At 40.8% G+C, this 25,898-nt stretch overlaps 2 protein-coding genes across 5 annotated transcripts in view; one reads left to right on the top strand and one right to left on the bottom strand.

Annotated features, from left to right (window-relative positions):
• The window catches only part of SPARC (secreted protein acidic and cysteine rich), a 425,399-nt gene that overhangs the window by 33,963 nt on the left and 365,538 nt on the right, over positions 1–25,898 (bottom strand). The window contains exon 1 of one of the 3 annotated variants that reach the window (XM_065643785.1): positions 14,812–14,821. The exons of the other annotated variants lie outside the window; for them this stretch is intronic. The gene's annotated coding sequence lies outside the window, so the exon portion shown is untranslated. Of the gene's footprint in view, positions 1–14,811; positions 14,822–25,898 lie in introns of those variants that run through there. 3 annotated transcript variants of the gene reach the window in all.
• Positions 839–25,331, top strand: G3BP1 (G3BP stress granule assembly factor 1). Of its 2 annotated transcripts, none has more exons than XM_065643780.1 (12): positions 839–953; positions 13,921–14,034; positions 15,312–15,393; positions 15,740–15,913; positions 16,721–16,811; positions 17,285–17,378; positions 17,758–17,962; positions 18,731–18,832; positions 19,440–19,551; positions 19,958–20,083; positions 20,192–20,301; positions 22,737–25,331. In XM_065643780.1, the coding sequence occupies exons 2-12, from the start codon at positions 13,940–13,942 to the stop codon at positions 22,941–22,943; spliced, it is 1,398 nt and encodes a 465-aa protein (XP_065499852.1). In that variant the 5' UTR covers positions 839–953; positions 13,921–13,939; the 3' UTR covers positions 22,944–25,331. The 2 variants fall into 2 exon arrangements, with proteins under 2 accessions (XP_065499852.1, XP_065499851.1); XM_065643779.1 differs by having other exon boundaries at positions 840–953; positions 20,171–20,301.

The raw sequence follows: 25,898 nt of genomic DNA, 5'->3' as shown, positions 1-25,898 counted from the left end.
GCTGGCCTCAGCTGCAGTCTGCACGGGAGCCCTGTCATGTGAAAAGCTCTTTTTATCCACCCACACCGGTGATATCTCTCAGGTCAGTTGGTCAATTCTGCCAGGACTGTGGCTGTCTCGGCCTCACGCTTGGCGAGCACCTCACAGCACGTGAGGCTGTGACAGGCTGGAGGAGGCGCCGCCATCAAGGGGAAGCCCACGGCCTGTTCACTGTTTCGGGCCTGCAGCCCCCGCCGTGGGGGGCTGGAGATTAGCTGCCCCGTGTTTGGGGAGGTAGCAGCATGGCCCGCCAGGCCACGCCGCCGCCATGTTGGGCACCATCCCCTTCCCTCCAGCAGGGGGTGGTGCTGGGCGCGGAACACCGCCCCTCGTGGCGGGCTGCCTGTCCCTTTAAGAACGCTGGAGGTGGCCTGTCCGTCAGGACCCGCCGCGCTCTCCCATTGGCCGCCGCGCTCTGCGCCGCACAGAGGGCACCGCCCCGATCTATAACGGGGTTTACCAGCACCTTCTCAAGGGCGCTGCCGTGCGGCTCAACCACACTACGGCGTCAGGCCTGCCCGCCCTTCGCTCCTGGTAGCGCGGGTACCGTCGTCCTATTGGCTAAAGAGAACTCCATCAGGTCTAGTCCCACCCCGGCAGCGGGAGCGCCACCGCCCATTGGTTCTGCCTACTGTCGGTCACTCTCACTGTCCCGCGGAGCCAGGCCGCATGGTTGGTAGGCTGAGCTGCCCCTCAGCTCTCCGCCCGCTGCTTTTCCCGCTGCGGACCAACTAGCATCCGAGCGAAGGCAGGCGCCGTTCTCTGATTGGCTGAGCCGTCTCCCGCTGGGGTAGGCTGCGCACCGGATATATCTAGCCGGCGGCAGAGCACGCCGTTGCGTGAGGAGCCTCTCGTCCGCCGGGCAGGCCTGTGTTGAAGCGACGCCTCCCGCTCTTGTCCCGCTCCGCCCGCAGGTGAGGGGGAGGGCCCGCGGCCGCAGGGGGAGCGGGCGGGAGCCACTGGTGTGGTCACGTTCTCCCGGGGACGGCTGCGGGCCGCACGCACCGGGCCTTGCCTGAGGCGGCCCTCCCTTCCCCCCCCCTCGCCCCGGTAGGCCTCGGTCTGTGGGGGGAGGGGGCGGAGGGGGCTGCCGTTGCGCCCCCGCGTTCCCGCTGCCGAGGCGGCTCCCGCTGCCCGGGTCCCGCGTGCGCGGCCCTCCCGGAGCCGGCGGCGCTCTGTGACGAGCGCTCTCCCGTCCGAGCCCGGGGACGGGCTTTCGCAGCCCCTTGTGGGGCTCTGGAGCGGGGCCCGCAGGCGGGAGGAACCTCCTGGTCCCGCGGCGGCCTCAGAGGCTTCCGAGGCGGGCTGGGGTCCAACGGTGTTGTTGGGGCAGCGGATACTGGGGAGGGAGCGTTATTTGCGGGGTGTGTGTGGGGGGTGGCTGTTCACGGGCCTTCATTGTATGAGTGGAAGTGTAGAGCTTTGTTCTCGGCTTTACAGACTCTGGTGGGTTTTATCCGGTTTTTTTTTTGTTGTTTTTTTGGGAGCTGGACGTTAGGTATGAGACGAGCCAAAGCCTGGCGTGTAGCTAAGATAGCCCCTTGCAATAGTTGTAGATAGAGGGAGTAACTCTTGAGTGCTTAAACAGCGAGGTTATCCTACCAGTGTATTAGATCGTAGATGTCTCCCTTACTCTGACTTTATAGATGAAGGGAGTTACAGTTCGAGCACAAGGAGAGCATGCATCTTACCCTGATTTACCGCATGACCTTGGCTGGATCCGAGATCAAGCCAAGATTTAAATGCAAAGCAGTGCTTGTATGAAGACTTTCTAGCCTCTTGTAAGGCCGTAGATAAACTTGCTGGAGGAAAAATAAAGAAAAGGATGCCATACATATTTTAATTATTGATCTGGATGTACTAATGTGTTATTAATTCTTAACAGGCTTACCCGGTGACCTTTTATGTTAAGGTTTGCATGCATAGAGTAAGTATTCTTTACAGAGGAAATGTGATTTTTTTTTTTTTTTTTTTTTTTGTTTTCACAATTGGCTGAAAGCAGTGTTTGCAGCAAGCCGCCATGTTTCCAGTGGATACTATTTTTGTCTGGCCTGTGCTCTCACAGCCAGGAGTGACAGCTTTAGGAAATGTGGGCACTGCTATCAAGCTCTGAAAGCTAATGCTTCCAGGTGCCATAAATCAAACGTGGTGTGTGCATGTTGGATTGTTTTTAGTTAACAAGACTTTTTAGATTGATGTTGTAAAGAGAAGGGAGTGCAGAAGCTGACAGACAAAAACTGCATTTCAAACCTTTTCTGGAATCTTTCCTTTGACCAAGTGAAACTTCTCTTATTCCCTTTCTGTAAAGAATAATTTTGCTAAAGAGGTAGTTCTGTGATACTGGTGGTAGGATGTTCACATCCTGTGAACTGAGCTCACCTTTTCCTGAGGTATCTCTGTCAGTAAAGATGTTGTGAAGTTGTGAGCCTAGCTTTAAACACAAAAAAACAAACAAACAAAAAAACCCCAACAAAACCCAAACAAACAAAAACCAAAAAAAAGCTTAGTGGTTGGAACATATAGCTAAAGTGAAGGTTAGCTGTAAGTATTTGTGTGCTTAAGGTCTTGTATCCTAATAGTCACAGAGCAGCTTCATGATGATGACCTCCCAACTTTTTTGGTAGCATCACATGTTCCACAGAGTAGTTTGCCCGAGTGTTAAAGTGCCAAGTGTTAAAACTTGGTAGCGAATGTCATTGTACAAAATGTGTTAGAATCAAATCAACATTGGAACCTTTGTAATTGTGTATCTTATTTTTAAGTGTAAATCTTCTCTTAAAATTTTTTTAAAATGATGTAACCATCAGATGCTAACTAGTGGTCTCTAGTTCTTGACTCGTATGAATTAGGCAACCTCCCTTTTTTGTGATGATGTATTCTTCTAAGTGTGAACTCCTTCAGTTGAAGGCCAGAAAACACAATTAAAGTTAAGGTAGGAGACTTGGTGGACAAGATTTCCTTTGTGTATGATGGCGAAGTGTAAACATCAGGATCCTTTTGTAGGTATTCTTTGCATTTGCAGTCTAAGAAGGAACAAAAATACACAATAAGGGTTGTTTGTACTGTGATTATAAGACCACTGCTCTACTGTTCATTTTGCTGCTGGCACAACAGCAGCAATAAGAGTTCAACAAAACTGATACTCTTAAGTTTGAATATTTTAATTTTAAGCGTGAAACATTTATGCACCTGATGAATGAGCAAGTTCTTTGTTTCAGAAAGCTAGTGTTTTTCGCCTTTCAAATTGCAAGGTGAATATATACAGAGGAACTCTTTTTAATGAAAGTAAAAGCAAAGATGGTGTTACTATAAGAATATATTGATGTTCATAACAGTAGTGCCTGTTGAGAGAGCCCTCGTAAGATTAGCATAAATGGCCTGTTTGAGTTAGAAAACATTAGAACTTGGACCTCGTTGTACTTGAACTTTTTTGACTAATATGATGAGTGAAGAATCAAAGAGGAAATGGCAGTGGAGCAGGGCTGTAGCGGGGTGGTGCTGGTTGTTAGGCTGGCTGTGGTCTGCTGTGCTTGAAATAAACAAACTGAAAACCATAGTTCTGTGTACAGGACTGGATACTTTTTTACAGGTGCCTATATAAAATCTCCAGAGTTGAAGTAATTATTAACTTCTTGCTGAAACTGCTAATAGACTTGATAATCTCCTGCTACCTCATTGAGTAATTAAAAAAAAAAGGAAAAAAGTCTGATCTTCAGCTACTCAAAAATAATCACTAAAACTTTGCAGGCAGTGAATATTATACTTGTCTTAGGTCCTAGTTTTGCAATATTAGGTCTGGACCTCTTCCAGAAAGACATAGCTGATGGAGTACTACTTTAAGGGCTAGAAGATTATGAGCTGTCAGTTATGTGCAACTAATGCTATGAACCTGATTCCTTGCTGAGGCAAATGTGAAATACTGCATTCTAAAATGCTGGTGGCCATTTTCTGCTTTCTTCTGCATTGCCCTGTACTGTTTTCTCTTTGGGCTTATGATTGCTATTAGGCTGACTTTCTATTTTGTTTTTAAGTAACAATGTAACAAAGCCATGACAGATCAGCCCTTGGTACTGGGATCCAGGCTATAAATGAAAATTCGGAGTCTTGAGTGGCTACAATGGGTAGAGGTGAAAGAGTTGAGTCTTTTTACAGGAACTGCTGCTTGGCATGCAGAAAATATTTTGTTAAATTTTAATCCTGGGGATTTTAGTCTGAGTGGGAATGATCTTGAATTTCAGTGTAATGTCTATGTAGCTAGGTGTTCTAATCTGCCTCTTCTGACTGCTTATGAGTAACTTTTGCTTTTTACATTAAGAAGCTGCAGTGGAGCCAAATGGAAAAATTTCAGACCTAAGAGAAGACTGGACATGCTGCCAACTTCATCGAGTCGTTGGAGCAGCTCTTGGATGTCAAAACAAAACCTGTTGTAATGGCAAAATCATAGGATTTAAGTAGCTACTTTATAATGAAGCAGTCTGAAGAGCAGTATAGGCATAAAGCTGATTGTTATTTTTCATTTAAAAATGAGTAAACAAACCATTTGGACCAGCACTTATCCTACCACCCTTTAGTGTGGAATTTGCATGGTTAAAATGTAATTTTACAGAAAAACATTACTTCTAATTGTAGGTAAATGAGGTTGGAATAGGTCCAGTTAGAAATGAGAGAGTCCTTCACCAAGGTGTGGGAAAAAGCCCATTTAGGAGAATCTAATTTAGGAATATTAAAAAAGAGTGTAGGAATATTTCTGTGAATTCTCAAGGCTTTGAGTTTTGAGAGAACTCAGATTTTCAAGAAGAGTTCATTTTGGACTTCTGTCAAATTACAAGGGCCTTTTTTTTCTGTAATGCTAAATGCAATATAGCTATCTTTTTGTGATGAGATGAAGTGTTACTACTAGTTAGGCTCAGAGCAGATCATCTTAGCCTAATGTTACAGCAAGTCCATCTCCATCAGCCTTGCTTAACTTTTTTTCAGTGGCAAGATTATTTCCAGCTTTTCTCTATCAAACTGGAGCAGCTCCCTGAACTGTTTTAGTATAAAAAGGAGAGGGGATAGGGCACATTCTATTCATTTTGTAGCTGTTTACCTATCCATCATTACCTAGCATACCTGGTTACAACTTCTCAGCTGTTGAGAACTGTACTTCTGGAAGTGCACATAGGAGTTTGTGTATGTACAGACTATTGTGACCATCTTGGGGGCAGCTGTTGTTGGAAGATGATCAAATTGTCTATATGTGCTTTAAAAATAAAAATATTGACTGACCTGTATGGCAAGACCTACTGCAGGTGAAGCTGTCTCATGAAAAATCCCCATATAGTGATTTAGCTTCAGGTTGTGCTTCTGAGACTGCAAGTCTGTCTTTCATGGCAGAGTCCTGGCATATGAGGAATTTAGCAGAGTAGCTATAGGTCCAGGGCTCTCTTGCCTTTTGGGCATCTAGAATTACAAGAGATTAAGATGTCTAATTTAGTGTTTTGGTATTTTTTAGTTTAAGGCAATAAAGCTCAAGTAATGGGTACTTAAATTTGTGTGTTTAGTTCTAGAGCTTCCACCTTGCTTACTCTGTATCTCCTTTGTGTAATGAGTAGGAAACTTCTAGTGACTTGTCGAGAGATGCAAAGCCATGTTGAGATGTCTGAGAAGACAAGCATTTCACTTCCCCATCATAAATCTATAGTGTACATTATTGAAACAAAAGTAAGTAATGAACTGCATGTGAAACTCTTATGTTTGTAACATAAGAAGTAACTTGGATATGTATCTTCTAAGTTTGAGTATTTTTCTCCTGTGACACAGTACAGCAGAACTCTCTAAAAAGTAATGCTAAATACCTTAGCTGCAGCCTAAAGGGGAACTCCAGCTGTTTGGCTACTGAAAGGTGACCCTTGCTGGATTGTGGGCATAGGGCAGCTGTTACGAACATTAACTTACAATAAAACCTGTACCTTGCTGCTAAGTCTAAGCAAGGATGCAAATGCTTATGCTGCTTTTGTGGAAATGCTATCCTCCCTCTCTTTGGATGGCTAGTGTTTGTGTTGCTGAGTAGAAGTGATGAATGTGTGATACAAAGTAGAAAACTGGAAGCCAGTAGAGACTGCTTTAAAAAGGAAGAAGAAAATTAAAAACCCTAAACGCGCACCAAAATAGACCCAGCACTTAGGGAGGGCTAAGTGTTTCAAGGGGAGAATCCAAGAAGAACAACTTGGTGAGAAATTCTTGTGATATCACTTACCTTTAATCCCAAATTTTTAAGATTCTTCTATATCAGATTCTTTTTTTCTCCCCTTTTAAACAGGACCTTATTTGCTGCTTGATTTTGGGCGGTAGGTGGACCTTTATGCTCCTAACTGCAGGAACAATATCTAGTATTTTTTGCTTTCCCCACATGAACACTCCTTACTGTACAGGCATAGGCACTGGTCTCAACTAGCTTAACTTATGGTTTAGGTAGTAATCTTTGCATTTGGTTTCTGCTTTTGAGCTACAAATTAAATTTCTCTGAAATGGTCACTGTTCTTTTAGATTCTGAATAACAGCTGTAGGGATCTTCAATTCGTCTCTCTCTAGCTTGACAGAGCTGAGCAATACAAGAAGCACTGAATTTTGTCTACAAACTGACAGACTGTGATATCCATCAACTCGTGGATCACACTTAGGTTTGTTAGCAAAAACACAGGCAGACTTCTAGAATGACAGCTCTTCTGCAGCAATTCATGGTTTGTTTATTTGTATTCTTGCAGTGTTTGAAGGGCCATGCATTGCTGCTGAGTAAGGCTTCCCATCTGCCACTGGCAAGCAGAGGGGTTTTTCAGTACTAGCACGAGCAGTGTTGAATGTAATTCTGAATTATTTTTTTAATCTTGTAATGAAAGCTATTTTCTTGTACTTAAATTTGGATTGATTCCTTGGATACTTTGATTAGAAAATAGTTAAGCTTCTAATTTGTTTTTTTCTTATTGATATGTTGGTGTAATGTCTAGCTTCTCTATAGTGTTCCTCATCAATATGTCTCGAAGCTTCAGAAAGGAGTTCAGGTGTTGCTCTGCCTTTCCCCAGCTTCAGGATAATTAAGTACAGAGAAAACTGTTTGCCCAAGGATGCAGTGTTCCAGTTGCGCTGTGATTATTTTTTGTAGGATCCAGCTCCTTGGAACATCTTGAGTACCCCACTGCCTGTCTCTGTAGGTTGCGTGGTTGTCACACAGTAGACACTAGTCGCTGTAGTGAGTGGAGAAACAGCTGCGGTAAGTTTGAGGATCCAGATCCATGTTTTATTAGGTGTTGGTTTTGAAGATTATTAATAAAGGCTCCTTTGTCTGCATATGTCTAGCACTTCACACTGCTCTGATCTTGGCTGCGGAGTACCTGCTTCTGGAAGTTCCTAGTGAATGCATGTTTCATGTGGACTGTCTTAATGTTTCCAGGAGATACTAGTAAAAGTTGAGTGCAGGTAACCTCACAACCTGTTCCAATTTTATTTTCAAATATTTCATCATTCATTGAATAAGCTATCCCATCACTTAGCTTTCAGGCTCTGAATTATGAGTGTCTTGCCTCTTGTGGAATAGTGCTGCCTTTAAGATATCTTATTTCAGACAATTTCCTTCCCAATCTGTCAAAATACAGAAAAGGTGAACTGTCTGTAATGACTGCTGCATAAAATACAGGCTGCATTGCTGTAACACTGTTCCCAGTGACATTGTCTGCTTCTGCATCCGGTGGGAGGCAAGTAATGAGACCTGGTTTTCAAAGATCAGTGTTCTGAGACCTGTGTTGCCTGTCAATTTGAGGTGCTTTTTCAGCACTTTGTAATTTAGGCTTGGGGTCAACAACTGGGTCTCTTTTTGTTCTCCTCTGTTTAAAGCTGTCTTAAAATGAGAAGGGTATCTCAGATCTTGGTGTATCTGATATCTTGTAGTGTTTTAAATATGCATTTCTTTCAAGAGGTTTACATTATTCTTCCTACTTGAGCAAGCTGGTATAATGCCATAAATTCCCCAGCTGACATGGGCTCTGGAATTTGCCTAGTGATGCAAGTTTAGTTTGTTTGGGTTTTGTTGTTCACTCTAATATTTTGTATCATACTTCACACAGGGGCTACTTTTTTTTTTTAGTTAGCAGCACTAGCAGATGTTAGTCATGTAAAATGTATGGAGAGTTGGAATTAACTGGAATTGTTTTGCTTCTGTTGTTTAACTTTTAATCTGTATCATGCCTTTGGAGACATATTAGGAGTTTTCTTCATGATTTTATTTGTACTGACCTTTTTTTTTTCTTCTCCAAAGCAGCAGTAGTAACTGCTGCTACTGCTGGTTACTCCATATAGATAAATGGTTTGTGGATTTGAACATGCTCACCTGTTGCTAAGCAACTTGGAAAAATCCTAAATGACACTTAATTACGCAATCCTATTAACTATTGACCAGACATCTAATATCTAGCAAACTTGTTGTCTGCCAGCTTTGTAGTGCGATGTGCTTAGATACGGACACCTCTTTTCCATGTGAGATTCTCTCGGTGTTTCTTAAGTTTTCATAAAGTCTTTTTATTTTAAGGACTTAATTGATACAGCTATACTCTGTAATTTTGGTATCAAAAGTTGGACTTTCTGGTTTAGAGGGGAAAAATATCTTCATGTGGGTAACACATCAGTTGTACTGTCAGAATTGCTTTTGTGTAGTTGTAGAAATGAAAGATGTGAATTATATTTCATAGAAGCTGATTAGGTTGTTGGAAACAGTGTAACAGCTCTGTGAGAATACCTTAGTTAGTTAAACCTGTAATTAAAAGGATGGAGGCATGATGTATTTGGTATCCTGTAAACTATCAATTTGTAGAGATGCTCAGGAATGTAGTACCAAAGGAGTCACCTTGTAGCACACAAATAGCCAAAAGAGAGAGTGTGAACTGCTGTGGGGTTTTTTCCTGTATTTGCTGTGTAATATTCCAGTCAAACAGAACTATAATGCATTGTAGTAACTTTGGATTTTTTGAGACTTTCTTGTATTGAAATGCAAGTCAGAAATATGGAAATGAAGATGGCAGAGAACAAAGGCCTAAGGATGATGTTAAAAACAAACTGTGGCCTGTTTAGAATATGCTTCAGTGTAAATTTTAACTTGTATTTTAGTTAGTACTGACATTTTTCTTGACAGGAGATGTTTGAAATTGCCACACACTTTAGGAAGTGAAGTTTGGGATTTTCTGACTTCCACGTTTTTTATTTCCGTGGAGTCTGGTCCTCTGGCTTGTTACATCAAGCTAAGTGTGTTCTGCAGTCACTGGTTGTCCTGAGAGCCTGAACATTGCCTGATGTACACTAAAGAGAGGGGTTTATTTGTGTAGGAAGTCTAGTAGAAAAAGATTCAGACTAAACTCCTTGTCTGCTTTAGAAATAAAATTAAAAAAAAATTGAGACAGCAATGGTTAGTTCACTTCCCTGTGTAGCAGCTTGAGAAAATACTAACCAGTGCTAGCTGTTAGGTGTTCTTTGAGTATTTTTCTGAACACTAATATGCTAATGATTTCTGTGGACCTAAATCTGAATTTACTAATACAGAATTTACATAAATGGCTCTAATTTATGTAAGCGTACTGTAGAAATTCAGTGCCTGGCATTGATTTTCTGCCAAGTAGGAGCATCGTAACAGATGGCGGAATTTTCCATCAGCCAGGTGATAACCGCTGTAGAGGAGGTATTTGTCCTCCTGTAAGTCTCTTGGCTTAAGAAAAGGGCTCAGTTATGTTACAGAATTGCTCAGTGTATTTGTTATAATTTGAATTATCCAATTTGTTTTACCTATATGGAGTAATACGAATGCATGTTTGAATGAATCTTCAGTTATCTGATTTTTCAGCTTTTCCTGTCAATTTTTACCTTTTCATCATTAACACGATTGACAGGAAAATATGTGGATAAGCTTCTATCAGGAGTACTGTAGTGACATTCAAGCATTTGGTTCTATTATGCTCTATGCAGTAGTAATGCAGTGTAGAATATTTGCAGTTATTCTTAAGGAATAGTGGAGTAGTGAATTGCTCATGAGTGGTAGGGAGGAAATGATCTCTTTGGAGATGCTTGGCTCCTGTCATTCAGGTTGTGCTGGCTGGAGAACAAGAACAGATGGCAACTGGCAGTGTAGCAGCAGGTGCAGGAGGAGTAAAACCAGATTGTTGTCCTGTGATCAGGTCATGTAAAGGTTTTTCCCATATATTTTCAAATCCGCTTAATGAAAACTGGGTGTTCTCCTGTTCTTCTTTCCATTTTGAAAGTTAGTTCTGATAGATTTTTTTTTTTTCACCCTTAGCAGTAGGGAAGTCCTTTGATTTTAGTGGGGTTTTTTAGCATGTAAATGTGACAGCCACAATCAGCACAAGCCACTTTACTTTCAGTGTGTCTTCAGTACGGCATTGGGATGGCTCAGAACAGCATTGATCCCGTGTGCTAGTGGGTTAATACAGGTGAGGCCTCTTGCTGAAGAAGAGAAATTTGAAAGAGCTTTTGGTACATGAGCTGTTGAGATTTGAGTGCTACAGATAACAGTTTACTGTTATAAGAGGATGTCAAGCTTTGTACATCCATATTCTAGAAGCAATTGAAAAAATTTCTCAAAAGAGCATGATTCAGCACTTAACAGAATTGAGTAGGAAACCTGCCTTTTGACATCTGTAGGAATAAGCTTGAATTCCAGGGGAAACTAGTCTTTACAAAGAAATTAAATGCACCCTCTGCACCTTCCCCACCCTTCCTACACACATTCCCCCCTAAAAAAAAATGAACAAGCAACCTGTGTATGCTCTTTTACATAGAGCTTTTGTCTTACTCCAAACAGCGATCCTGGGGATGTGGTCAGACTGGCTTTCTAACTGTAAACTCATAGAACGGGTGCAAGTTTTTTCACTGATGTGGAGGAATTAGGTGTTGTGTTGTCAGTTAAGCTGACCAGATCTAAAAGCGCAGGTCTTGTCTGTCTGCCATTTCTAGTCCCACTGCTTTAGGGTCGTCATGCCCCCTGTAGTGATAGAGCTTCATGAGTGCTTGGCAGGAAACAAAGTTAAATGAAGAAATGGGTAGTGGTACCCACAATCTGGCCTTACTTTACCTGTGGTGGTGTTTTTTCTTATTGTTTGATAATATTTTGTGGGGATCTAATTTCACATGCACTAGAAGGCAAACATGTTTTTATCTTTGAGGTTTTTGTCACTTCAGACTGTGCTGGGCCTTAGACATTGGTATCTGTAATACGTTATGCTTACAATTCAAAGCCTCCTTCAAAACCGCAGATACTGGGAACTTCCTAAAATGAAAGTGGTCTGCAGGCTCTGAGCAGTTCCTGTGGGCCAGAGCCAACCATGGGGCTATCACCTTCTTTCTGCACAGTTAACTCTTGAAAATATCTTCAAACAACTGGAAGCTTCTGAATGTATTGAGGAGCCTTTTTCAGTTCAAGATCATGTTTGGTCTTATCCTTTCTGCAGGTTATCATGTAAATAACATTGCCTTGTGTGGTGATGATACACTTCCTACTGAAAGAGAAGGCATTCTGTGTATGCATCCTCGAGCCTGTCAGAGCTTTCTCCCCAGTGTTTAAACTTACAAAAAGTGTGTTTAAAAAACTTCAGTGGGTAAACTTTGCATTTATTTTATTTTTAAACTTAAAAAGTGAAAAAAGTGTATGTGTGTAGTTGTGATAAAAGCAGAGCAAAACACATTGATGTATGCAAAACTAGCAATTATTGTTGTCATAGTGATAGCGTTATAGTTATGTCTTTTGTTTCAAACCTTAAACTGCTTACCTCCCAGGGTGGAAACTTGTGTGTTCTATCTCCATCTAAGCTGGATACAGTGCATGCTGACCATTGCTGGGAGTTTAGGTGTTATCACATCCTCAAATATGTTATCTGCGTGTTTTGCCAGTGTGGTTAAACATTGCCTCGTGTCTTTTCATTAGTGTTGTTAGACCACAATTTGAGACACAAGGAGTTTGCCTGGTTGATTTAGACTTAGCTTTATCCAAAATACCAGCTCCCATGTTGTCTTTTTTTGTATGTTATTCTCCTTGGGGTTTGAAGCTTCTGGTTTGCATTTCTGGTACATCCAGCAGTGTGGCTGTAGCTTCCTTTGCTGGCCTGTATACAGTGTGCTTTTGAAACTGTCATTGTCATAACACTAATGTGGTAGGTCACCTCTGTCTCTTGAAGCTCTAGTCTGTTGTCAGCTCTTGGCATTTAAAAGACTGCTTCTCTGAAATTCAGCAAATGTAATGAAAGTGTCAAACAAGATCCTTGGATGAATTGGAACAAGGCTTAGTACAAGTATATGGGCTGCAATCTGTTTTTCTTTCCCTCTTACTCTGCTCAGATGATAGTTGTGGGCAACTCTGTTCACCTAGGATACAGGATGCTGTTATGAACAGTGACAAGAGAAAGCTTGTCCTAATGTAACTGCCTAGGCCTGAACTTTGCAGACTCCATCTGGATTAGTCTGTGCTAGAGGACTAATTATTTTTACTTCCTTTTTTTTTTTTTTTGATGATGCTGCCACTTCTTGGAGCTATTTATAGTTGTGCAGTCTTAAATAAAAGCAGATAAGTAAATGATGACTCCCAAATTTGCTTTTTAGAGGATCCAAGTTAGTAGTGTATTGGTTTGATTTGCACGACACACCTGAAGTATGTGCATATTGAATTTAAATACCATATGTTTAGGAAAGTGATGTGTAGGGGAAGGGATTGGGCGTCAGTAATGGGGAGAAAGTTTTCAGCTGCTACATGTGGTCTTTTGATGCCCTTTTGGTGACCATCTGCTTGACTCACTGCAGATAGTACTTTCATTAGCTCTTTACTGTCAGCACTATGGGGCCTGAATAGTTGCAGGAAAACTAGTTATCATACATAGTCTGTGATACATCAACAGCAAAACTGTCTGCTAAGCACCCATTCTCCTACCTATTGGTATAACTGAGTATGAAGCAGAAAATCTACTCTTATTTCTGTATCATGTAGCAAGAACATGCTCTGGTATGAGTGTTTATCCCTACTGGTTTGGATCTTTTTTGTATGAGTTTGAACAGTGTGTGAGTATTTGAAAGCAAAGAAACATAGGAATCTGCTTTGGTTTTGACTGATCTGGACTGAAAATACACATTGTATAACCTACCTGCAAAGACTTTCTTTTTGTGACTTACAAATCCATGGAAATTAGGTGGAAAGTACCTAGGTTGATTTGTCCCTGGGCCTAGGTATGAGTGGTAAGTTCATTTGGCTGGTCTTCTGGATTTAAGTGAGAGGTGACTTGGTAAGTTTAGTGGAAGCAAGGGAAGAGCAGCATGCATTTGTTTGTAGCATAGTAATTTTAATATAATATGATATTCCTCTACAGTGTTTGTCAGTCACAAGCAAGGAGCGCTGTGCTGCTGATAAAAATAGATTGGACTTGTTCTGACCTTTTGAAAATGCCCCTAATACACTAGCATAGGCTTTGCCTTGGAACATCTGACTTTTAATTCTGATTGTGAAGTCAAGTGAGGTAAGTAGAACTTGGATCGACTGCAAATGATAGCCACATAGCAAATCCTCTTGAAGAACTGTACTTGCTAGCTACCTGCTTTTTACTGAGGGTATGAAGGATGATTAAATGCTGGCGTGTTATGAGGTGATCTCCCTTGGCCATGCAGCCTCTCCCACCAGTGGTTTGGTACCTAAAGGTCTTCTCCTCAGCACCAAAGACAGACTCTGAAAACACATCGGTTGAACTGTTTACTCTGGCAAAACTGCTAATGAGTTTTGTTGTGTGCTTTCCACTGTGATTATGCTGTGTGTATGTGAATGGCAATGTGAAATGCTCATGTTTTATGAAGCTTTTGATTTTTCCGTAGTTTTCAGTTGACCAAAGAAATGGTGATGGAGAAGCCAAGTCCCCTGCTGGTCGGGCGGGAATTCGTGAGGCAGTACTATACTCTGCTGAACCAAGCACCTGACTACTTGCACAGGTAAAGCTCTGCTTCACTTCATGATCTGTGTTTCTGTGTGTATTTCTTAATTTATATGTTAAAATTGGTAAATAGGCTTATTGCTGTGTCTTGGTTTGCTGAATTTGGAGATATAAAATCTGATTTACTCAAGACAGATCCTGATACAGTTTGCTTTCAGTTTTGATCAGCTGGGTTTAAAACATGGATAATAAAGATTACAGGAATTCTTTAAGTATCTGTGTTCTGGTTGTTACTGAAATGCTGCTATATATGTATTCTAAGCAAAAAAAAAAAAAAAGGAAAAAATTAAACCAAAAGTGTGTTGCTTGCTACTTGTAGTTGTAATTAATATAAATGGAAGTTGGATAAATGTTACTTAGTGAAGCATTTTTGTAGTTTGTCTTGATATAGTTCCCCCTGAATAGGGGAGAAACATTGAAAATGGTGTATGCTTGTATATTGGTATGTTTAAGTCATACCAGCAGCTCTTTCTGAAAGGAAAATCAGAGGAAATTATGAATGTGCAGCAAACTACAATCTGTTATCCAAACAAATTGGTCCTGTTTGATTTGACAGGTATCCTACATTTCTACAACTAAGCTCATTTTTGAAGATACACTATTTTGCTGTGCTTTGTTTAGCTAGACAAGCCATTTCTGAAACCTTCCTTCTTCCAAACTCAGGAACACTTATTCGGAGTATTTTTGCACTTAGGTGGACAGCTGACCTCGTCCATTTGGTACAGAGGAAAGTTTACAGTGGAATTCAGCTCTAATCTTCTATCTGCTGGTAGAATGCAGTCCCATGATGGTTTATGATGATTTAGCCTGTAATCCCTCAGTTATAAAATGGAAGATTTACTTGCAGTACTTTCTTTACTGTAGATGAACAAAAAAGTACTGTTGCTCCTTGCTCAATCTTTAAACCAGAACTTGGAGGGAAGCCTTCAGCATCCTGGGTGTTCAGGGTACTGTGTTGCTTTAGGGACCTTGTACAGAAGAGAGAGAATGAGGTTAGATTATCTGCCTCCTATGAGACTCTGGTATTGACTGTTAGTGCTTGGCTGTCTGACATATCTGAATGCTACAGCTTACACAGGAGACCTTTGCATTTCTCTTTTCTATCAAAACCCTCTACTCTGAAATCACTAACAGGATTGTGGAATTGTATGGCTGTATTTCGATAGTTCAGAGAGAAGACTTGCTTGAGAGTATTTTATTCATAGTGCACTTTAATGTAGAGGCTCAATGTTATTACGTAACAAAGCTTAGTGTTAAAATACATCTTTCCAACAGGTTCTATGGAAAGAACTCTTCCTATGTCCATGGTGGCTTGGATTCCAATGGAAAACCAGCTGATGCAGTCTATGGGCAATCTGTAAGTACTTAAACCTTACTGTTCTTTCCTTCTTTTTTCACCTCTGGTTGAGAAGAGACAGATCTAATCGTGATTCATCCCCCTTTGTCCAAGTGCTTTCTGTCAAAAAAAGAAGAGATGAAACTGTCTAACTGTAAACAACAATAGTTAGGAAAAATATGCTTGCTTTATTAAAGTTCATGATGTAAAATTGCTTACTAAGCAAACTTAAAGAGCATGCTGCCCAGCTTTCTCTCCAGAGTTAGGGAGTATATTCTGAAATAGTGTTTTATGTTTTTTCTTTATTTGAAAACTACCTTAGCAGAAATGGATTCTGCAGTGTAATCTGTGCACTGTTCTTTCACAGGATATCCACAAGAAGGTGCTGTCATTAAACTTCAAGGATTGCCACACAAAGATTCGTCATGTGGATGCCCATGCTACTCTCAATGACGGTGTTGTAGTCCAGGTGATGGGAGAGCTCTCCAATAACATGCAGCCTGTGCGCAGATTCATGCAAACATTTGTACTTGCACCTGAGGTATGCTGTGCTGAGTGCTAGGGTTATTAAAGTGCTGCTTATATGTCAGTATTCATGAGGCCTGTCTGGTTCAGTGTTGGAATCTGAAGGGTTAGACTGGGAAGGTAGTTTGCCAGAAAATTCAGCGCTAATGTTGTACAAATTCCTCAGGAAATTACACTACTTTTATATGGTCATGTATTAATCTTGACTATCATAATTACAGTTTTAAATATCCTAACTTTTGGCTACTAGGTATGTGCAGGGCACATTTTTTTTTCTTATGAATCTTAAAGTTGTTTTATCTTTATTTGCCTTCCTAGCACTGGTCCTCTTACTGAAAAGAACTCAAATGGCTTCTTGCCATTTGTTGACATGAGTTCTAGACTTTTTTGTTGTATGAAGCGCTGACTTAGAATTTGAGGTGGCTTTTTGAAAGAAACCTCTTTTGAACAGAACAGTTCACATAACTGAAAATTGTAGTGCAAAAAAGGAGGATTGCAAGATCACTTTATTTTTCAGTTTGACTTGGATACTTTAGACCCCAGGAAGTTCTCACTCCTCCTTTTTCAGTGTTGTGAGCTATTGGAATTAAAAGAACTAATATGATTGTTTCCCATTGTTCTATGCATACTTGACTTGCTAGTACAATGCATCTTCTGTTTTTTCCTCTGAATAACACACATTTCGCTGAAGGAGGAAAGTTTGGTTTAATCTTGTGTGGGAAGGATGATTTACCTAATCTGTTCTTGTTTTCTCATTATTTCAGTTTTTACATTGCTGCAATTGAAGAAATTAAATCGGTTCCTCCCTTTGATTTGCTTGTAGGGTTCTGTTGCAAACAAGTTTTATGTCCACAATGATATCTTCCGCTACCAAGATGAGGTTTTTGGTGACTCTGACACCGAGCCTCCAGAGGGTAAGTAGCAGGAATTTTTGGTATTTGTTTCTGGGTCTGTATTAACACTCCCTTCCCAGACCAGAGGAAATGTTCTTGCTGGAGAAGGCAGATCAGCATTAAGCTTTATGTTCTTGCAGGTTTTTTTTCTTTGCACTGCAGCAAGGAGTTCTGACATGCAGATAATTTTTATTTTTTTTGTGTATTCTTTTTCTATTAAAAGAATTGTAAGGCTTATTTTAGCAGTTGCCGTCAGATTTGTAGGCTATAAATCTACTGCTCTGAAGTGTTTGGAACATGTTTTTTGAGCTTGGTCAAAAGTGAGTAGCCAGAGTGATTGCAGAAGTATAAGGAGATGTCTGTTGCATCATGATAGTGCTTCCTCTGTGCTTTTCAGCAGAGAATTCACCCGCATGTTGTGGAAGATGCTGTGCTTTGAACCAAGTACTAAATACATGTGTGGTGTGGTTTTTTTCTCTTCTAACTTCATTTAGAATCAGAGGAGGAAGGGGAAGAACCTGAGGAACGACAGCAGACACCTGAGGCTGTTCCTGATGATACTGGTGCTTATTATGAGCAGACTGTCAGGTAATAATATCTTAGATGAAGTCAGATACTGTGCAATACGGACTGCTTGTAGAACAGGTCAAACAAATGCATTGCTACTTAGGATTTTCCTCTTTGACAGTCAAAAGATTTCTGTTTATTGGACAGCTGAAACCAAAGTGCTGTTAGGGTGAATGCAGAGACTTGGAATTTTCAGTAGATGTAATGCTTTTCTGCTCTATAGTGTAACAATGTGAAACTCACATGCTTGTGCAGCGTGGCCTTATTTAGACAGGCTTGCTGTGTTCTTCTTCTTCAGTGTGATGTGCCCAACTTCTGTATTGGACAAATAGCATTTCTTATGACCCAGTAATAGAATCAGATACAATACCACCTCTTTTTCTTTTTGTGGTGCTAATAGCAATGACATTGAGGAACACTTGGAAGAGACAGCTGCAGAGGCAGAACCTGAGCCGGAGCCAGAACCTGAACAGGAACCTGAAGCAGAGGCGCAGGAAGAAAAATCTGAGCCTGTATTAGAGGAGTCGGCTCCAGAAGAGACTGCGGAAAAGAGTCCTTCCCCAGCTCCGGCTGATCCAGCTCCTGCAGTGCAAGAGGACTCCAGGGTAATGACAGTGGATTATTCTTTTCTATGATGTGGTGGTTTCATCCGTATGTTCTACACTCCTGTTGTTTTACAGAGCATGATCCTCTCTATGGCAAGAGGAAAAATATCTGGAATTAGAAGTGTTTAAATGCTTTGTAATTTCCCCCCTTGCCCAAATGGCTCTTCTCATCACCAGCTGGCATCCTTCCCATTAGTTACTATACAATAACAGGTAGTTGAAATTCTAGCTGGTAACTAATCGGTTAATATATCCAGAGTTAAGGTAAGGCTTTGTATATTTGGTAGGTGTGGGAACTGTGGCAGCAGCCAGGCTCAGATTCTTCATTTATAAGCAAAGCTGCTGGAATTCTGAACAGACTGCAATCAACATGCTGAATTGGGAAAATGGGTGAAATGTGACTTCTGCCTGGGGATTTTTGTCACTCTTCAGTGTTAAGGGAGGCAAAAGTGGGCAAATGAGTGTTCAGGAAACCAGTACTTTGGTTAACCTTGGTGTGATCCTTGGTCTTAGGCCACTGCTGTGTCCTATTTCAACTCTATGTAGAACTTTAGAAATAGGGTAGAGTTGTGACTCCATGGTCGTTATGCTGTCTTTTGAATTGAAAAGATTTGAAGGAAATTGTGGGTAAACACTTAGTGGCTGGATCCAGAATTTCAAGTACACATTGTAATTTGTTACTATTGTCTTGTGTCTGTTAATGGTACAATCAGGAATGTTTCAGAAGAATAAAAGTGTGTGGAGTTGAGTTACAATTTTTTTTTTTAGACGTTTTCCTGGGCATCAGTAACCAGTAAGAACCTCCCTCCCAGTGGAGCTGTTCCAGTATCAGGAATACCACCTCATGTTGTGAAAGTACCAGTCTCGCAGGTAGGAATCGAGCACCTAGAGAAGTTTAGCTGTTAAATTGACTGACACTAAACTGAGGTGGGGCAAAATACAGTGAAATCTGCTTGCTTGCTATCTGAATTTTCAGACTCCAAAGACTTTCATATTCAGTGTTTCATGATGGACTTCATAAAAATTTTATTCCTTGGCTTTTGGGTTGAAAAAGTTGTTTCTCGTGGAGGAAAACCAGAGAATGTTCATGCAAGTGCTGAATGTAACTGCTATGTAAAACGATTGCACCCTCTTAACAAAAGAGACGACTTCTCTAATTTTTTTTTCCATTGTCCATGAATGAGGTTTTGCCATGAATGAGTTTGTGCAATACAATCCAGCTGCGTAACTGCAACTGCACTTTGGGCAGGTACTTTATTGTATACAACTGTGAATGGGATGACTTTGAAATTCTTAATCAAGTGACATTTGCCCACATGAACTAACATGCATTTTCGTCACAGGTAGAAAGAACTATGAATTTTTTTCCCTTTATTTCCAAGTTACTTTATCAACAACTTGATAGTGAGCTCTCAAAAGCTGAACTCTACTGTTATGTTTGATTCTTGCCTCCTAACTTTTTTTTGAATTTATACAGCCCCGCCCTGAGGCAAAGCCTGAATCTCAGACCCCACCTCAGAGACCTCAGAGGGATCAGCGAGTGAGAGAGCAGCGAACAAGCATCCCACCACAGAGGGGTCCTAGACCAAGTAAGAGAAGCAACAAAGAGTAAACTGTTTTCTGCAATATGATGATTAAACCTTTAAAAAATCCTATTATCTTGGTTAGTAAGTCAATGATTTCTACTTTTGTGGATATGATTATTTTAGATTATCTTGGCCTGAATATCCGGCAAGCTTTAGAGCTGAATTTCGCTAGCATTTTGTTGAAGTATCTAGGTTTCTACTTGCATGTTTAGCTTCAGTCAGGTGATACAAACCAAACAGTTACAAACTTGTTAGGGTATAATGCTTACCTTTTACATATATGAATGGATACATAGTGTGAATTCTGACTCATAATGTGCTAATTCTGACTGCGGCTTGCCTTTTTTTTTTTTAATTATTTTTTGTGGGGACCGGGCATTCTTAAACAAATTTTACTTTTCCATTCAAGTTCGTGAGGGTGAACAAGGCGATGTGGAAACTAGACGGATTGTGAGATACCCGGACAGTCATCAGTTATTTGTTGGGAACCTTCCTCATGATGTGGATAAATCTGAACTTAAAGACTTTTTCCAAAGTAAGTTAGTTGCTTTGCTCTACTCCTGGGGCTTGGGGGTTGGAGCCACAAGCGTGGTCAACAGAGCATTCTAATGTATGACCCAAGAACTTGGCTTTTCTCTTGCAGGCTATGGCAATGTTGTTGAACTCCGTATCAACAGTGGTGGAAAGCTCCCTAATTTTGGGTTTGTGGTGTTTGATGATCCTGAACCAGTTCAGAAGATCCTTAGCAGCAGGGTAAATAAGTATCTAGTCAGTGGTTTTTGGTCTGTGAATAACTGGCGATGTTTTTCTGATTACTCTAACAAGAAAAGATTCTATTTGGTCCCTTTCTTCATCCCTTTGCCCCTTTCTTAAGCATCTTAAAGTAAGTGGGATGTCTTTCTCTCCTGCTACCAAGACTTGTGCAGCATTTGTACAGATTGCATCTTTTGTCATTGAAGTAGCTTGTAACAAGTTAGGTGAATGTGAATTTATTCATTACAAAGCCTTTTTTCAATGGGAAGTTGCTGAGCTCTACGTGAGAAGCAGGTAAAAAGCTTTCAGGAAGGTAAGGTAGAGAGAGTCTGACCCTATGGACAGGCAGAATCTTGGTTGTCAAAGAGGTTGAAAGGAAAAATCTATACTAGTGTGCAAACTGAAAAGAATTTCTGCTAAGAAAGGCAGGAGGTACCTGCTTAGCCTGTTAGTGATTGCTGAAGTGAAGCGTGCACCCCATGGCTGTACAGTGTGGTGGTAAGCGATGAATCTGGGTGCACCATAACAGCTGTGCAGTTGTGCTTGCTTACAACCTAGGGACATCCTTTCTTCTTCACTTCCTCACTCTACAGCAGTATTGCCAGCATATTTCTGTTCCTAAATTGAAAGGTAGCTTGCGTGCAGATTTCTAAGTCTTCAGATTTGGTCTAAGTTGGGGATATTTCACATGGTTAGACACCTTTAGCTGTGATATCCCAGCAGCATTTGTGACAATGCTTGATGAGTTAGTGCATATGAAGCCCAGCAGCCCTAGAAGTTCTTGCAGGGAGCTAGTGGTTACAGATTGGAATGCTGACAGAGTTGCTTCCTTAAGTGCTTTCCTGCTGTTCTGGGGTGAGCAGTACCAGTGTGATTTAGGGTAAAGTCTAAAACAGGTGATTTGAAACCAGTGCTAAAATTTGATTGAATAAATCTTGTTGACTTTGGCCTGAACTGATGTGGGAACAAGCAGAGCTGTAACAGTGGGTCCTTAAGCCGTTTTTTAGCTGCAAGCAATATGTGAACACCTTCAGCAGTGACTTAAAACTTGCATGTTTGAGATTTACAGAAACTGGCAGTGTTCACTCAGGAGTTCTCTTGCAGTGGGAGAGGTAGCTAGGAGCTCAGTGCCCAACTTCATGTCTGGGGAATGCTAAAGGCACACTGAGCTGAGGGACTGGTGGCGTTTGGCGTGTTCAACTGTGCCACTCGGTCACCAGAGCCAGAGAAGAGAGTGAATGCTGCCTTCCAAGTTGGACTTTGAATGTGTAATAAGCTTTCAAAGTTGATGCACTCGAAGTATATTTCTGCAAGCCCATGTACATGCTTAAGTTATAATGTATGGGCATGGTTTTCTGAAGTAAGGTGTTGGTTTTTTTTTTTTTAATATAGATCTAAGTCCTGTAAAGCAGTTTAACACATTTAGCCTGCTTTGAACAGCATGGAATTCTGTTTGTAGCATCCACTGTGTGAATTGTTTTGCAAATGGGCCCGGTGCTTGAAACAGCAGGACTTTTTTCAGGATAGGCTTTGCTATAAATGAATTTAAAAGGCTTTGGTAGACTGTTAGCCAATGAAGCTATACCTGATGTCTGCTGCTTGATGTGAAACATTGGAGTTTACGCTGGTGTTGCTAATAAGGCTGTAACATGATGCTTTGATCTTTTTGTCCAGCACAGCTGATGGCTGGAGGAGGGCAATGTACTTCATCCTTTGATCTGTTCTACTTCTATAGTCAGTTCAGTAGAAGTGGATGGTTAATCTTTCCATTTGATGAGAAAGCATTGTGCCTGTGCCAATGGTGGATCATGTTCTTCATTTTCTTGCATTTTATGCAACTGCAGGAATAACTTGAAATAAATGAGTCCTTATTCCTGTAGTTCTTGAATTCTTGCAGACTTCAGCTTTTTGTCTGCAATGAAGTTTGTGGGATGTTGCAGTCCTGCTTCTCTCCTGTTCTTGCCTCAGTGAGGTTTCCCAATCAAGCAACTGCTCGTCACTGCAATTCTAAAAAATTGAGCTTTACCTAAGTGAAAGATTTCACTGGCCTGTATAGCAAGGTGGCAGAGGGGATCTGACATTTTTCATGCCATAAGAAAAATGAACTGCGACTCTGTATGGTGGCAGACTGAATTGCCATGTATTAATGAAAGCAGGTTACTGTTAATAGTTCAGTTCCTTTTCTAAAAGGTGTCAAAATGTTCAATGTTAAGCCCCAGATTGCTTTTCGGTGCCACTCTTTCACATAATTTTCTGTATCTTCTCCAGTAAAGCACAAGACTGGATGCATAGTTTGACTGTGCCATTTTCTAGTAACCAGTAATAAAACACTTTAAATTTGCTTTCATGGAAAGGATATGAGACAAAGTTGTAGATACAATTGAAGCGTTACTGGTGAGTCATTAATGAAAATACCTTTTCTGCTTTTGTTGCAGCCCATCATGTTCAGGGGAGAAGTGCGCCTGAATGTGGAGGAGAAGAAAACACGAGCTGCCAGGGAGGGTGACCGCAGAGATAACAGACCACGTGGACCTGGAGGCACTCGTGGGGGGCTGGGAGGTGGGATTCGAGGGCCTCCACGTGGAGGAATGTCCCAGAAGCCAGGATTTGGAGCTGGAAGGGGGATCGGGCAACGCCAGTGAATGCATCACGGATGTTGACATGGTGGCGCAAACCCTTTTTCCTGCAGATTTGTGAATTTCAGCCTTGGGTATCTTGGAATGTGGCCCTAGCCTGTTATAGACTGCTACGTTTGATACTATTTTGGCCCCTTTTTGTTTGTGTTATGGTTTTGTGATTATTTTTTTCTAGTCCTTGTCCCAGATTCCAGCTTTGTGGAACAACCTTTTAGGAAAAGTGGATTTTAAAAAGAAAAGAACTGAATTTTCTTGTTCACCTCAAACTTACGGACTGGATTTTTTTTGGTACCAGTGGTCTTTCCTAAAGGAATGTCTCTTTATTTTTCTTTTTCTTTTTTTCTTCCCCTTTTCTACCGAATTTGGGTGCATTTCAGTCAGTGGAATAATATTTCACATGCATGCGTTCAAGAGCCTGTAGGAAAACATAGTACTTGGCAAGAATTTCAAGGGCAGAAAAACAAAACTATTGATTTATCCTTTGAGGGTCATACAAACATCCTCTGGTCTGGAAATATTGCCACTTGAAAAATTGACATTCACCTTTCTCTTCGTGGCACTGTAAAAGTGGAATAATGGGTATCTATAGAATCTTTTTTCTTTTGATACGTGATCAAGGAAAGGAATTCGAACTACTGTTTTACCACTTTGAAATTTTGGATTGTGGGATAGATTTTAAATGTCTAGAACTTGACTCTTAAAACACTTTTCCTGAACTTGTGAAATTTTTTATTGAAATAGGGAGTTTTTTTCATGTTTAGTTTGTATTTGTATAAAAAAAGCAAAATTGTTGTGCCTTCTATTTATCTCTCATTCCAGTCTTGGCAAACTGTTTAAAAAATAAAAATAAAAAAGGTCTAGATTTGCTTTATCAAGTCAAGAGTATGTTGGAGTTTTTCCGAGGGAAAGAGTTTCTTCAGTCACTAAGTTTACGAGGTATAGGTGGCTATAGCTGAAGTTTTTAACACTTGTTCATCAGTTTGGCTGCATTGAAATAATTGAAAACAAGTACTTTTTGGATGTAGAATTTAATAACTTTGATTTGAGGCCAGGCAAACCCCATGATAAATGTCACAGAAGTAGAACTGAAGCAGAAGTACTTCTGTGACATCTCTTACAGTTCAAACGACTGTATGTAATAGAGTTATTTTTGCAGTTTAGGCATTAATTTCATCCCCTGCTTCTGCCAGACCTGAAGTGGATGGATGGCATTTTTGTCAGAAGCACAGAAGATACCTGTCTGTCATGGTATTAAGAAAGGCGTTCAGTGTTCTCCATTGCCTCTGAAAGAAGATGAAACTGAAACTAAAATACCAAACTGGGTCATTTCAGTCAGATCTTGTAAGATTTTGCTGCACAAAGCAGCATTAATTCTGTAGTATGTGGTGTTAAACATCTGGATGAAAATGGGAGTTTTGAGTCTACACCAGACCTTCAGAGCTCTTAGTAACGTGAAAGAGCTGCTTAGTAAGTTTGCTTGTATGTGTGAGGGTTCATCATTTCTGTTTTCTTGATTTATTAACGTAACTGTTGTGCATATGCACTATATATCTCTTGACATTTGCTTGCTTTAAAGCTAGAGCAAAGCTGCTCTTGCTCAAAGGGCAAATAGGTATTACCTGTTCCAGAACAGTCACTTTTACTTTTTACGCGCCAAACCTAATGGTTGATCCTGGTTATGCTAAATGTCAGAGTTTTGGTTTCCGTTTTATTTCAGCTTCATCTTCAGAGTTGTGTCATGTTATTTGTCCCTTCCCTCCTTATGAATGTTTCTCAGATGGACTTGCTTACGATCTGTTCCTGAAGACTGAAATATCTTGGTGGATCAGAGGGGAGCTAAGTGTGACAGCAATAGCTGTGGTATGTGCTCTCACAGCCAGCATACTGGAAGTACATACTCCTTCCTCTTGTGGTGGTAACTGGTATTTTTCTAAAAAGTGAAAAATCCTTCTGCATTTTCTGTATCAGGAATGACCATGAAGTGAAGGTGTGCAATGGAAGTCTTTCATTGAACTCTGTCTTTCTTTGACATTTTTTCTTTTCACTTGTTGGGTTTCTGCTGTTCTTGATGTTAAATCCAAAACTGCAGTAAGAGGTTGCACTTCCAACTTAACAAAGTGCTATTAATGGAAGCTTTTGTAGCTCTTAACCAAATCTGGAAAAGCACCCGAAAGCCTGAAACACCATTTCTGTAGTGGGAGTTGGACAGTTCTGGCTCGTTGTCTGGCTTGAGAAAGAGCTGAGGAATGTCAGTGAAGAATTTCAAAGCCTATAAAGTGAAGTGTATGCTTGTTTTCATATGAATCATACTCTCAATATGTTAAATAATAAAAGACCCACAAAGTCATGTTCTCGTCCAAGATGACAGGCAAAATAAAATATTTACATAAAATTTTCTTGGAATGTCTTGTTAAGAAATACTTTTCAAAAGCTGGTTATGTTGACAACATCTTGGAAAAAAAAAAAAGCAGAGTGACTATTTGCGTTTTGGTGGTTCTGTGACTAGCTAATAGCAAAGTTTACTGCAAAGACCTGCTTTAAAACTTTGTCATGTTGGCTTTCTTGTTTAAACTTTCTAGTAGCCTCAAGTCCTTCTAATTTCTGCATTGACTGCTGTTAAAACCTTGGTGTCTCTTGTCGAAGGTCTTCAAGGCCTTGCATGCAATAATGGTGAAGATGACTATGAAGAAGTCATGATTTGATTTGCCTCAGCTGGCTGCACTGGGCTAGAACAGCTACAAGGAGGTTAACCTCTAATAACCAAGGTGATCTTTCTGAAAACAAAAATGCCACATGGAAGTCTCAAATGAATAGGACTGTGCGTCTCTGTTAGCACCTCTCCTTTAATCGAGAGCAATGTGGTGTTTGAAGTGCTCTTGGATGTCTCGGCGCTCTGCGGAGATTGGGAAGCGGAGAAAAATTGGTCAGACCTGTCACAGGCTGCTTTGGCACCTATGCAAG

This window comes from Caloenas nicobarica, chromosome 13 (assembly GCF_036013445.1).
Source record: "Caloenas nicobarica isolate bCalNic1 chromosome 13, bCalNic1.hap1, whole genome shotgun sequence".
Classification (NCBI taxonomy): Eukaryota; Metazoa; Chordata; class Aves; order Columbiformes; family Columbidae; genus Caloenas; species Caloenas nicobarica.
This window is presented reverse-complemented; position numbering and strand designations above follow the sequence as displayed.

Coding starts and splice junctions, on each gene's coding strand:
- G3BP1 (XM_065643779.1), top strand. CDS start 13,940: ATGGTGATGGAGAAGCCAAGTCCCCTGCTGGTCGGGCGGGAATTCGTG. Junction 16,812..17,284: donor TGACACCGAGCCTCCAGAGG/GTAAGTAGCAGG, acceptor AACTTCATTTAG/AATCAGAGGAGGAAGGGGAA. Junction 20,302..22,736: donor AGAAGATCCTTAGCAGCAGG/GTAAATAAGTAT, acceptor CTTTTGTTGCAG/CCCATCATGTTCAGGGGAGA.